The sequence below is a fragment of the Strix uralensis genome, chromosome 26, assembly GCF_047716275.1.
Source record: "Strix uralensis isolate ZFMK-TIS-50842 chromosome 26, bStrUra1, whole genome shotgun sequence".
Lineage (NCBI taxonomy): Eukaryota > Metazoa > Chordata > Aves > Strigiformes > Strigidae > Strix > Strix uralensis.
Window position 1 is genome coordinate 5,442,285 of NC_133997.1, and position 13,076 is coordinate 5,455,360.

The 13,076-nt window shown below is 54.5% G+C and overlaps 1 protein-coding gene across 6 annotated transcripts in view; it reads left to right on the plus strand.

The window, feature by feature from the left end:
* Positions 1-13,076, plus strand: part of OPCML (opioid binding protein/cell adhesion molecule like) — a 300,615-nt gene that overhangs the window by 276,600 nt on the left and 10,939 nt on the right. For all 6 annotated transcript variants that reach the window (XM_074894811.1, XM_074894814.1, XM_074894810.1 and 3 more), the window contains 4 exons: positions 9,430-9,555; positions 9,794-9,928; positions 10,007-10,127; positions 10,546-10,697. In XM_074894811.1, the coding sequence (XP_074750912.1) occupies positions 9,430-9,555; positions 9,794-9,928; positions 10,007-10,127; positions 10,546-10,697 (534 nt within the window). The remainder of the gene's footprint in view (positions 1-9,429; positions 9,556-9,793; positions 9,929-10,006; positions 10,128-10,545; positions 10,698-13,076) is intronic.

Below are 13,076 nucleotides of genomic sequence, written 5' to 3' on the forward strand. Positions count from 1 at the left end.
TACTGCGGGGCCTGGCCTTCCCTCCTAGCAACCCAGTGATAAATCTGCCAGGGAGTCGCAGTCAACAGTAAACGTGTCTCTTATGTCGTTATTGATATGTCTCTTGGATTGGTTCATGGCAACAGCCGTTAACAAGGGTTGATAAGAGCGTAGATGGCAGGAAGCCAGAGGGTTTTTTTTATCTCCCTTTTCCTCTTTTTTTCAAGGGCTGCCTCGTGATGATGGGACGGACGCTTTCAGGGACATGCGTGGTGCTTGTGGTGCGCCGGTGTGTTTTGGGGAGAGTTAGGAACACAGAGAGAACTGGCATTTAATCTTGTATAAGTAGATGATGAACCACCTCATCCTCCTGTTGTCAGAAACAGCTTGAGCGGAGGATGCTGTGGGGCTGGACCTCGGGTGAGCCCTCCTGCCTACAGGTATGCCCCCCCCGCCAAGCTCACCTCCGCTCCTGGGAGGCGCAAGCCTGAAGAGATGAGCTGGAAGACCTGCATCGTGCCGCAAAATGGTTTTGGTGCAAGGAATGCGGTAGACCGTAGGCAGCACCCAGCCATGCCTCCTTGGTGTGGGCCGTTTTGGGACACAGGGTATGTTTCAGTCTGAAAAGCAGAGCTCGGGATCAATGTTTTGGTCGAGGCTGTGGCTTTTGCAGTCTGTGTCCTGGGAAGGAGCAAGCCCGGCATCCTCCTCGTAGCAGCGGTTGCAGAGAGGAGGGCGTATATGCCGAAACTGTGTAGCGTAGCGCGATGTCGCTTTGACATCTACGTGCTGTGCAGCACCCTGTGTGGCAGAGATCTTGGTGGTGAATGTCGATACTGGCCAGTCGCTCCCTAATAGTGGTCTTTGGTATTCCTCAGATGTCCCCTGTTTCTGATTTATTCGGAGAACCCTCCTCTGTACTGCCTTAATCCTACTCACCAGAGATTTTTCATTAAAACCTCTCTCAGCTGTTGGCGTTGTTACTGTTAGTTTCTGGTTGGTGTGATCCATTTTCCCATCTCGGCGTTTGCCATTTCCTCACCCCAGGAGCCAGGATGGGTTTCGAAGGACCGTGGCCTTTGCTTGCAGTAGTGAGGTTGCAGTTGTGTGGTCGGTTCTCCAAATGCACCTAAGGATGCTCTCCCAGAGCCAGTCCCGCAGCCCTTGTCGCATCTGCCACCTCTCAAAGCAGCACAAATGCAGGCGTTGCTCTTCGGTGTCTCAAAAGCAAATTGAGTCTTTACTTTTTCCTTCTTCCTGATAACAACTGGCTCCTCCAGTCTCTGAAAGGGCAACCCCCCCACCCTGTGCTGGCCCCGTTGAGCTCTTTTTCCCTGATGTAGACTGTGCTCTGGGCTCCCCTCTGCACCTCAGATTTCAGAACGGCCGTAGTTAAGCTTGCTTTTATCGCCCTACCTTTGATATCCAGGCAGGAGCTGAGACTGCGATACTTATTAAACCCTTACCTGGAGGCTGTATGGCGCACGGCGAGGGGAGGGGAGCGGCTCAGCCTTCTTTGGTTCTCCTAGGAAAGACCCGCTAACAGGCTTTAAATGTAGAAAGTGCTTATATATTAACTGCTTAGTATTTAGAGGCTGGAGAGTTTGGCGTGAAGGGCGTGCGCGTGGTGTACAGAAGCAGTCTGGAGAAGGGAAAGGGTGAGAGCAGGTAACGTCTGGCAAGCTGCAACCTCCAGAGCAGGCTCGTGCCCTGCTCGAGAGCTGCATCTGCATTTGGGATACTTATCCTTTACTGGGTGGTTTGTTGGTTGGTGTTTTGTGTGTCTACCTAAGAAACAAACTGATAGGAAAAGAGACAAAGCGCAGTCAACATGATGCAAAATGTTCAATACAAAATGTTGGCAGAGGTTGCCATTGCTTCACGTAGCATGCTGGGCTGGCAAGATTTTACATACAGCTCGGATTAAGGGTTTGCAGGAATGGAGAAGGTGGTTCTTGGGGCACATCTCTGTCTTGCTGGGTGACCTGTGGTAACCAAAGCGCTCTTCACCTGCCCGTCCTGTATGTGCTACTCAGGGGGTCAACTGCCCTCCATCCTGGCAGCAGTGAAAGAGGGCGTCCCAGGAGGAAGGCAGCTCCTTGCACCGAGGTCTCAAAAGCCTGAGGGCTCAGCCCAGGTCCTCCATACCGGCCTGAGCTCATGTCTTCGCATTTTTGGAGCAAAGGCACAGATATTGCCGAGCAGTGGCCAAGATTTCTGGCCAGGGTGGCAAAGATGCAGGTAGAGGAGATTCTTCCGTGCGCATTTCTCCCCTCTTGGCATTGAAACTGCTCATCAGGTGGGGTGGCAAAGGGGCTGGTGATGTTTGGACACATGTTGTATCTGAGCATGTGTTCTCCTTTGCCTCACCTCTGGGTCTAATCAAGCGTTTTGTTGACAGCTCTGTCTGGAGGCTTGTAGCTGTGGCTAGCCCTCCCTGCACCAGGTGAATCATCCCGGTGGGGATGAGCAAAATGGTTAATCCAAGCAGACTTTCCCAGAAGTTGGGCTCGTAGCGGTGGGGACGGAGTGCAGGGAAATAAAAAGGAAATCAAAGGGCTGTTAAGAGGAAATGGAAAAAAAATCACTTAGGCTGGAAAGACATCTTCCCAGCAGGAGCAAGAGCCCAAAGGACATAATGTCTGTGGCATTTAAAGTAATGTTTCCCACGTCCTTCTCTGGGGGCATATGAGCAGGGGGGGAGGGAAAGGGACCTCACATGGGCAAAGTGGTTTATTTAGCTGGATGGCACAAGAGGGACAAAATGCAACCGCAAGCAAGTGCAGAGGAAAAATCAATTAGTGCAAGCGCGGTTAGGAAGAGCTGGGGGGAGCTGCTGGGAGGAGCAGGGTTTTTTTCATTCGGAGGCTGGGGGCCTTTGAAAGGTGCTGCTCTGGGAAGTGAAAGCCTCAGCGAGCAGTCAAAACTCGAGTGATCCATAAGTGTCACTCAGCCAGGGCTTTGCATCGGTGCTGCTGCTCGATGCCACTTGTCTCCGCGCCTGCAGGTCTTGTGTGAGACTCTCCATCAGGCATCTGGGGAACAAACTTACTTGTAGAGCCCACAAACAGGAGAGGAGAGCCTGGCCTGCGTGGCAGTGCCAAGCAAGGTGTTGTCGTGGCAGCAGGAGGTGGGGAAACAATTTCTTTTCCCCTGAGGCAGAAGCAGGATGGGATGTGGTATCCAGGCCTGGTGTGTATTTGCAGGAGCAGAGCTCGCTCCTGCCCTGGACCTGACAATATCTCGTGTTTCTTGTGAGCCTGTAAGGGTCATGACAGGATGCTTGAGGGCATGTAGCTTGTGGTGCTGGAGAGGGAAGGTGGTGGTGATCGTCACGTTCATGGCAGCAGGAAGTGTCCAATGCCACCACCTCTGCGGGCAGGACCATCTCAGCGAGGACGTGTCCTTCACGCTCCCAGTCACAGAGAGGAGCGCAGCCGGTTCCAGAGGTGTGTGGGATGGCACAGGTCTAGGTTATGGCCGTTTGGCCAGGAATCAGGTTGATGGTGGACTCATGAGGTGGCTTGGTGGGAAGCCAGCGCGCTTTCCAGATTTCCCCAAAAAGCACATCAGGCTTTGGAGAGTGATGCCTATGTTGCCAAAGGTGGTGGGTGAAGTCTTGCCTAGCACAGAGAGCGGTGCTCCCATGGATGGAAAGGAGCACCAGTGACAAGTGGTGTATACTGGTGTCCTGGGATGGGAAAAGGCTCGGAAGGAGCCCTACTTCGCCCTCCCTCTCTCCCTGAAGAAACAGATGATGGGCAAGAGAGCAAAGACGGCCAAATGAGGGAGATGCGGCAGTGATGTGGCAATAAATTCAAAGCCAAAGGGAACCCAGAGAAAGTCTGGATGGAATAGCAAAGACTGAAGAAAGAAGCAACTGGAGGGAGAATAAAACCAAAGAAAAAAAGGATAAGAAGAAAAGTCCAGAGACTTGTAGAACAAAGGGAAGAGAGAAGGAAACGTACGCACACAGAAAAGCACTGAGCATCAAAAGAGCGGGAGGCAGCAAAGGGAAAAAATGAAAAAGTAATGAAGGAGCGAGGGCACGGAGAGGGGGAAGGTCTGAAAAGAGGGAGAGCCTGACTGGCAGAGAGAAAACAGCACCACTGCCCAGGTGGGCACAGCCACTGTCCCTAAAGCAGCTGGTGTGACGCGCTAACCCGAAATCCAGATGGGTGTAGGGAGGAGGGACGGGACGGGGACTGTCCTCGGGCTTCTTGAAATTGGTGAAAAGGAGCCGGTGGGAGTGGAGGCGTCGAGACGTGCTGTGGGGACCAGCAGCCGATGGAACAAAAGCACGGCGGCAGCTGATTAATTACTGAAAACAGCAAAAATGAGGAAGAGGGGGGAGAACCGGAGAAGTTGTTTCCCCATTATATTTCCGAACAGAAAGAACATTTTAGCGTACGCACAAATAGGTCCCTGGGAAGCACTCTCACTTCCTAATTGTTCATAAATTTACTGACAGGTGGTTACACAGTAGGTATAACACTCTGAGTTTTGGTTTTATTGCTTTCCCCGTCTCAAGGCGAAAACCTGGAGAAAAAGGGTGCATGGCGAGCGATTGGGAGATGCCACCTAGCACGGGGCCCTCAGTGCCCCTGTTTTATTTGTGCAGTGTCTCGTGAGCTGTCGGTCCCTGGCATGGCTGGATTTTGCCTTTCCTTGGATGGAGGGGTCTGCGCCGGCTTGTTGATCCCTTTGTGCTTAACTCCAATGGGTCTCATGGCGTTGCAGTCCAGTTTCATGGGAGGAGAACAAACTTCTGCGGTCCTATGTGGTGGTCTTGGGCTCTGAAGGCATCCGTAGGGAGGTTGTTTTGGGTGGGTTTTTTTTATTTCTTTCCCTTTCAGCTGTACTCAGATGGCGTGTAGAAAGACAGACAGGCAGGGGGAGAGATGTGGTCGCTGGGGGAATATCAGCCAGGCCGGAAAATCTCACCTCCACGGCAGAGAGAATACGTTTAAAATAGTGTGTTACGATCCTTTTCCATAAATTTATCACACAAACTATGGTTTATGGGGGGAAGGCTGTGAAAAGGGACCCAGAGAAGTGAAAGGGAAGATCTCCCCTGAAACGAAGTGCCTGCAGAGCGCGCGAGGCGACGGCGCAGCACGCCTTGGCTGGGAAAATTGACCAAAATCATTCTGTTGACCAAACTGTAGCTGTCGGTTGTGCTTAATGCATTATCTCAATAAAATCAACTCTGATGCGCCTCTCAGATTGGTCTCTCGTCAGAACGCGTTCGATCAAAGGTGGTAATTTTTGCTGTTGAGAAGCAACGCTTTGTTAAAACTCCTGACATCGCCTCCTCGTCTCCCATCGCTTCTTCCTCAGACCAGATGGGAAGTCGAGGCGTGTTGGCACAGGGTTATGCTGCGTTTCCTTGTCCGTCCCTCTGGGCACCCGTCACGCAAGTTGAGGTGAGCAACTGGCTGTTGTCTGGCGGTTTGAAGAGCCCATAGGTATCCATCTATCACCTCGCCTTATCAAAGGTGTAGGAAGAGTTCTCTTTTAATGGATTAGGAGCTAATGATGTGGAGGAGGGACATCAGTCGTGCGTCAGCCATGGCGCTCACGCAGGCTCTCCGCTCCGAGTCGTGCAGCAGTAACAATCTGGCAGCTAAAAATAGTCCGGGGCCACGGCGGCGAGTGCCTTCGGTAGGGATCGGTGCTAAGGACCAGGTGGGAGATGAGTCGGCCTGCACGCAGTCGTGCACATCAGCATCACATGTTGGTCACGCAGCGAGTACCGACGTGCTGTTTCTTCCTTCACGGTTTAGCAGGGAAGAGGCGTCCCCGCCAGCGCGGGCCAGACCCACGCCTGCCCCAGCGAGGCAGTGGCCACCCCTCCTCCCGCTTGGGTGTCTGATAGCAGCTTGTAACATCTCCAGTTGCTTTCATCCCCAGTCGGACCAGCCACGGAACAGCAGCAGGGGCAAAGCTGGCAACTGAAAGAGGCCCCATGACCACCCCAGGTGGTGTTTGGGAGAGTCCCAGGGATTTCTTGGCTGTGCTTACGAGAGATACCCTGAGTGTGGCATGGAGCATCGCGGGATACGGCAGCGTCACCAAGGCGCGATGCCACAGCCAGCACCCAGTTTGGGAGGTGAGGGGAGGGACAGGATCTCACAGTCCCCGTGAGTGGCAGCAGAAACCAACACATGCCCAGGCCGGATGGAGAGCGTGAATCAGCATGTCGGGCGGTTCGGGTCTCAAGCGGTAAAGGAAGGAGATAAATCATGGGCTTATTGTTATTGAATTTAGTGGCATCGCTTTCACATTCAATTTCTCTCACTGACTTTCTGAACAAACAAGAAATTACAGCGCAAATGTATTTTTGGGCCTACCAAACATTATGCATTAACTTACCCGTGATTAATATTACACAGGGTCGACGAAAATCCTCTGCAAGCCACTCTGATGAGACTGCGCTGCTCCTTGCTTCCTTGGGATTTATTCTGTATTCAATTTGCTTGTAGTTGTAGTGTTTTACAAGGAAGGCAGGACTATGAATAAGGGGGGAAAAGGGACCACGTGCTGCCATATCACTTTTCCCCCTGCACCTCCAGAAAGCGAGTGTCTTGCCCCCATCCTGCGAGGAGTCATAGGCCAACGTCAACGGGATGACCTTCAACAAGGCCAAGTGCCAGGTCCTGCACTTGGGCCACAACAAGCCCCTGCATGGCTACACGCTTGGGGAGGTGTGGCTGGAGCTGTCTGGAAGAGAAGGATCTGGGGGTTCTCATTGACAAGCAGCTGAACATGAGCCAGCAGTGTGCCCAGGTGGCCAAGAAAGCCAACGACATCCTGGCTTGGATTAGAAATAGTGTGACCAGCAGAAGCAGGGAGGTGATAGTCCCCCTGTGCTCTGCACTGGTGAGGCAACACCTGGAGTGTTGTGTCCAGTTTTGGGCACCTCAATACGAGAGAGATCTCGAGGTGCTGGAGTGAGTGCAGAGGAGGGCAACGAAGCTGGTGAAGGGCCTGGAGAATAAATCCTGTGAGGAGCGATTGAAGGATCTGGGACTGTTTAGTGTGAGGAGGAGAAGGCTGAGGGGAGACCTCATCACTCTCTACAGCTCCCTGAAAGGACATTGTAGGGAGGTTGGTGCTGGTCTCTTCTCACAGGTGATTAGTGACAGAACAAGAGGGAACGGCTTTAAACTGCAACAGGGGAGGTTCAGACTGGACATTAGGAAAAAATGTTTCCCAGAAAGAGTGGTCAGAGAGTGGAATAGGCTGCCCAGGGAGGGGGTGGAGTCCCCATCCCTGGATGTGTTTAAGGGTCGTTTAGATGAGCTGTTGGGGGATGTGGTGTAGGGGAAAACTTTGCAGAGTAGGGCTGATGGTTGGACTCGATGATCCCAAGGGTCTTTTCCAACTTGAATGATTCTGTGATTCAGTCTCGGGGCCGGGGAGGGCTTCTGGAGGGGGTGAGCGCTGTGCCTGTCCATGGCAGGCCCCCAGGAATCGGCCTCTGAGCATTTGGAGTTGGCATTAGCTGCCCTGGAGGTTGCTGCCTTCCTCTGGCAGCACACTCGCCTGCAAGCATTAGCCTGTACCGAGAGCACGTAGTACGGCTGTAAGAAGGAGATAATGGCAGCACAGTATTTGGTGGTTTGATTATTTTTTTTCCCCTATAATCCCTGGCTTGCATAGCCCCTCAGGTAGCGTGAAGCATAGAGCAGGGGGTCATTCCAGAGAAGTGCTGGGAGGGGTGTGGGTGGGAAGGGATAGTGGCCCTCGCGCATGGCCGTGATTTTGCCGGCGCCCTGCATCGCGCGCTGTCGCTCTCTGGCTCCACGGCTTTTGTAGGTAAGAGCAATCAAAGGAGAGGCTGGCTGCTGTCTGGAGCAGGGGTCCTTAGGTCTCAGCATCCGCTAACAGTGCTGCTGCCATCTCAGACCAAAACTGCTGGCAGGGAAGGATGGCTTGCAGGCTTGTGAGCAGGTGGCAACTTGTCTTGGACGCTGTAGTTGTTTTCAGATGTTCCTGGTAGCTGTTGGAGGTGCTGTTAGTGGAGGGAAGAGGTGCAAGGATGCTGATAATAGGGGATAAGATCATCTCTAGGAGTGAGGAAGTGCCGTTGGCAGCCTTCCCGTGGCGGAGCTCGTCAGGGCTGCACCATCGGAGCTGGCCGGCTCCGTTCCGAGCGTTAACTACATTTTCCAGTGGTCGCCAGCGCACACTTTTCATTTTCGGATTGCCGCTTTCCCCTGAAGGACTCAGACAATCTCCCTCTGCTGTAACAGACTGTACTTCTATATTAATGTGTCAAGTTGCTGGGAAATTTACTGCCTTGCAGGGCCCATCGGGCCACAGAGACCGCACCGCGGCAAAGACGCGGCATGTCCCAGTGCGCCGCCTCTCCCGCGCAGCTCGGGAGAGCGGGCAGGGGAAAACCCATTCTCTGCCTGCACCCAGGAGGCTGCCAGGGAGAGAAAAGCTCTTTTGGGGTGATTTTTTTTTTTTTTTTTTCTTTAAGCCCAGTGAGGCTTGAGCACCTCATGGGTGGTAGCTGCAGCTCTCCTGGTGCCCCACTGGGCATCCCTCTGTCCTTACCCAGCCCGCTCAGTTTGGATAATGATGCATCAGCCTGAGCAAGGCAGGGACCGTCCCTGGGGGTGACAGGAGAGCTGGGCAGCCCTCACATCCCCTTCCAGGCTGTGCCGGTGTCAGCCACAACAGTTTTCAAGTGATCATCCCAGTGCCCCAGGAGAGCCCTTGGCACAAGGGTTGGCCACGCGATGCCACGTGAGCTGGAGTTCATGACATCTTTTGTGCTTGGGGAGGGGGCATGGGGCATCATTTCCGATGTTATAGGAGTAATGTTTAGTTTTGGACTGGTCGTTTTCTATGGCTTGCTTTTCTCCCCAGGGCACAGGCCACTTCAGGGGCCGCGTCTGTTGGCCCAGAGCACCAGGAAGTGGCGTCGGCAAGCGGGCTTTAATTGCTTTTTGCTGGGGCTGGGGATATTTATGGGTGCGGAGATTGCCAAGTTATTTATTAGGTGGAGTATCTGGGGATAGAGTAATATAAATCACTGTGGCTGGTATTGAATGGAGCGGACGCTCAGTAATTTAAACAGCTTTAATAAATATGCTCAAATATGAGTCTTGTTGCAGGCCGTAACAAGAGACTGTTATCAGGGTCTCACTGCAGCGGGGTGGGGTGGGGTGGGGGGGCGATGTTTCTGGCCCCTGCCTGGCGCAGGGAACTGGTGAGTGGTCCGAGGTGCTGGTTTGGTGACACAGGGTTGGTGATGGCACGGATGGCGCCAGGGTCATAGCGCTGAGGGATCTGGTGGAGTTGAGAACAGTCAGTGTGAGGTTAATGGTTGGACTAGATGATCTTCAAGGTCTTTTCCAACCTAGATGATTCTGTGGGTCCCGCAGCTGGGGGTTGTGTGTTGATGGTGGTTGTGCTTTTCTTGGTGTCTTGCAGTTCCCCCTCAGATCGTCAACATCTCGTCGGACATCACCGTGAACGAGGGCAGCAGCGTGACCCTCATGTGCCTGGCCTTTGGGAGACCGGAGCCCACTGTCACGTGGCGGCACCTCTCTGGGAAAGGTGAGACCACACTCAGGGGTCTGAGGAGGGATCTTGCCCGGCATGTGTGAGAGGCATGGATGTCCCCATGGAGGTGGCTGGGGGGGGCATGAAGGTGGCCTATGGTTTGCCAGCAGCTTTTGTGGAGGTGCTGGCCCTTTTCCTGTGTCCTGGAATGAGGGTGAGGATGCTCGTTGAGTGATGTTCTAAGTTTTCTGGGTGAAGGGTGATGGTGCCACGCGTTCGGGACATCTCCCAGGGCAGGGCTTTGTGAGTGAGGACGAGTACCTGGAGATCACGGGCATCACGCGGGAGCAGTCCGGGGAGTACGAGTGCAGCGCTGTCAATGACGTGGCCGTCCCAGATGTGAGGAAAGTCAAAGTCACCGTCAACTGTGAGTGCAAGGGATGGGGGAATTGTGTAGGGTGGGCGTGTGCGGAGGCCGGTGTGACACGGCGTGGCATCTCCACAGACCCGCCCTACATCTCGAATGCCAAGAACACAGGTGCCTCGGTGGGCCAAAAGGGCATCCTGCAGTGTGAGGCTTCAGCTGTCCCTGTGGCGGAGTTCCAGTGGTTCAAGGAGGACACCAGGTGAGGGGCCATGGAGGGGGGGAAGAGTGTGGCACAGCGGGGTTGTGGGCAACCACACCAGCCTCATGGCTGGAGGGCAGTGAGGTGGCGGCCGAGGGCCTCGTGCAGTGGAAAGCTGAGATCAACTAATTTTGGTGGGTCCAAGCACTCGCCTAAGAGCTGAGGAGGCCCCAAGGTAGTTTTTCTCCTGGGGATGGTGGCTGTGGCTTGTGAGGATTAAAGTGGGCTGTGTGGGTCGGGCAGGGAGATGGGTTATGGAACGGAGAGTGCAGTGTGCTTTTGGGCAGCATGGTGGGGCAAAGGGTCTTGGCAGGATGCGGGAGTCCAGCAGGGGAATTGGTTGGTGGGAAGGGAGGGGGTTCCCGGGGAGGGGGCATGATGTGGCTCTCCAAGCATTGGTATCCACGTTTCCCTGCAGGTTAGCGAACGGACTGGAGGGCGTGCGGATCGAGAGCAAGGGCCGCCTGTCGACGCTGACCTTCTTCAACGTCTCGGAGAAGGACTACGGCAACTACACGTGTGTGGCCACGAACAAGCTGGGCAACACCAACGCCAGCATCATCCTGTACGGTAGGTGCCCTGTTTATTTGCAGTAAGGTCCACTGAGGAGGAGGAGGAAGAAGAAGAGGAGGCAGCGAGGTGGCCAGCAACGGAGCAGAACTGGCTGTATTTAATGTTGGTGGCCCCTCAAGGTGCTGAATGGCGTGAGATTTGAGCGGCAAGGTCCTGCAGAGAGAGCGTGCATCAGCTGATGAGATCCATAGTGACCCAAGTGGGCACGCATGGGGTGTTTAGGGGTGCACAGCAGGCTTGGCTAGCAGGTGGCTGTTTGTGGACCCAGGGCTGTGGGCGGAGAAGAGGCTCCTGGCTGAGCTGTGACATCGCTGGACCACAGGGCCGAGGAGGCGGCCTGGGCCAGGTGAGCTCGCACTTTGGGTGTGCGGTGGGGGGGTTTTTCCCGGGTGTTGTACAGGTGGGACTACCAACAGTTGTGTTGTACTGGCAGAAGCAGGCCTGGTGGCTTAGGCATCGAGGACCATGGCAGGGTGGTTTGTGTCAGGCACCTGGGCAGGAAGGTGTTTGAGGAATGGTGGCTTGGACAGCTGTCATTGAGAAAGGTGACATGTAGCTGTGGCATGTCCTCATGTGAGGGTTCCGGTGGCCTTCTGACAAGTCGGGCTTGGGCTCCGGTGCAAGGGAGAGGATGGAGTCGGGTGGAATGGGCTGCCCAGGGAGGCGGTGGAGTCCCCATCCCTGGAGGTGTTCAAGAGGCAGGTTGACATAGCGCTTAGGGATATGGTGTAGTTGGGAACTGTCAGTGCTAGGTTAACGATTGGCCTAGATGATCTTCAAGGTCCTTTCCAACCTAGATGATTCTGGGTGGCAGGTTGGAGGAGCCGTGGAGAGCGAGCAGAGCATCCCTGTTGGTGTGGACTTTGGCAGCATCAGGGCAGAGAGTGGGGGCAAAGTGTCGTGTCGTGGTGGGGACCCGTGTCTTGGTTATGGGCTACCCCTATACTCCAGCTGTCTGGGACCGTGGCAGCAATAGGGAAGCAGCGGGTGCCACAGCACCGAGATGTGCCCCTTGGCATTCCTGGAGGTGCCATATGTGGGCTGTGTCATGCCCTGGAGAGTGCTTGGTGATTTGGGGTGGCGTGAGGTGCACATCTTTGGTTTTACTTGTGGGGCATTGGCGAGCCCAGCACTCAAGGCACCTTGCTTTGGTGCAGGTGTGTCGTAGGAGCTGGGCAAGTGGCTTCTAGAGATTCTGGGTCATTGTTGCTGTTGGGGGGGATGCTTGATAGGTGGCAATGGGGTATGCAGCAGTAGGGGGGATGGACTGTCACTTGGCAGGGGGCTCTTCCCGGTGGGGGGCAGTGCCTGGTGTTGTTCCTTGGGGAAGAGGAGGTGCACATATGTTTTGGGGAAGGGGGACACAGGGCCACTTGAGTGGGGTGAAGTAGTGCAAAAGTAGTGCAAAAGGAGGTGGAGGCATCGTCCTGAGGCGACGTGAGGGGTCAAGGGGCTGCTGGTGTGGCAGGGCAAGAGGCTTGAGAGCTTGATACTGCACAGGATGGTGCTATCACCCAACTTGAGGGACAGGAAGCCTCAGACAGGAGTTTAGAGAGCTGGGAGAAGGGTGAAACGGAACAGGCGCCCCGATGCTGTGGTCCACGGCTGGGATGGAGTGGAGAGGCTGGAGAGCAGCCACGTGGAAAGGGTGCTGGTCAGTGGTGTGGTGAACATTGGCTGGCAGAAAGAGGTGACTACCTCTCTGTCAGTAGTGTTGGTGTGGCTTCACCTCGTGTACTGTGTGCTGTGTTGGGCCTTGCACTCTCAGAAGGATGTTCAGGTGCTTGAGAGCATCCTGAGGAGTGGTGGAGGGCACAAGGGTGCTATTGTGGCTCTGTCTGGCTTCCCAAGGTGTGGAAATGGAGTGGGAGGTGCTGACCTGTCCTCATCCCTGCGGCACTGGGAAGCACGGGAGTGGGGCTGTGCTGTGCCCTGCCAGGGGATCTTCCAGGGAGATGATAGGAACTGCACCTTTCCTGAGAGGGTGTTCCTGGGCTTTCCAAGGTGTTGGGGTGAGGCCCTCCCTTACTGACACACTTCGATGTTTTAGTCGGGCCTGAAAGGCTCAGGTAGTTGGATGGGATGATTGGCGTAGGTCCCTTCCAAGCAAACTAATGTATTGTGGTGTGCCCCCATCCTGGTGTCCCAGCCCTGTGTTTCCCCCCCAGTTTCTTCTTTCTGCTCTCATGTGTTCTACTCTAAGGTGCTTTTTTTCTGTTCTCCTGTGTTTGGTTCTGCATTCTTTCTCTCTATTTTGTAGCGGTCAGTTCTGGTCTGGTGTGGTCTGTGCTATTCTGGTCTGTTGAGCTTTGCTCTGGTGCAGTCCCTGGTTAGTCCTGTTCTGTCAGGGTTGAATCTGTTCCAGTGTGTTTTGGT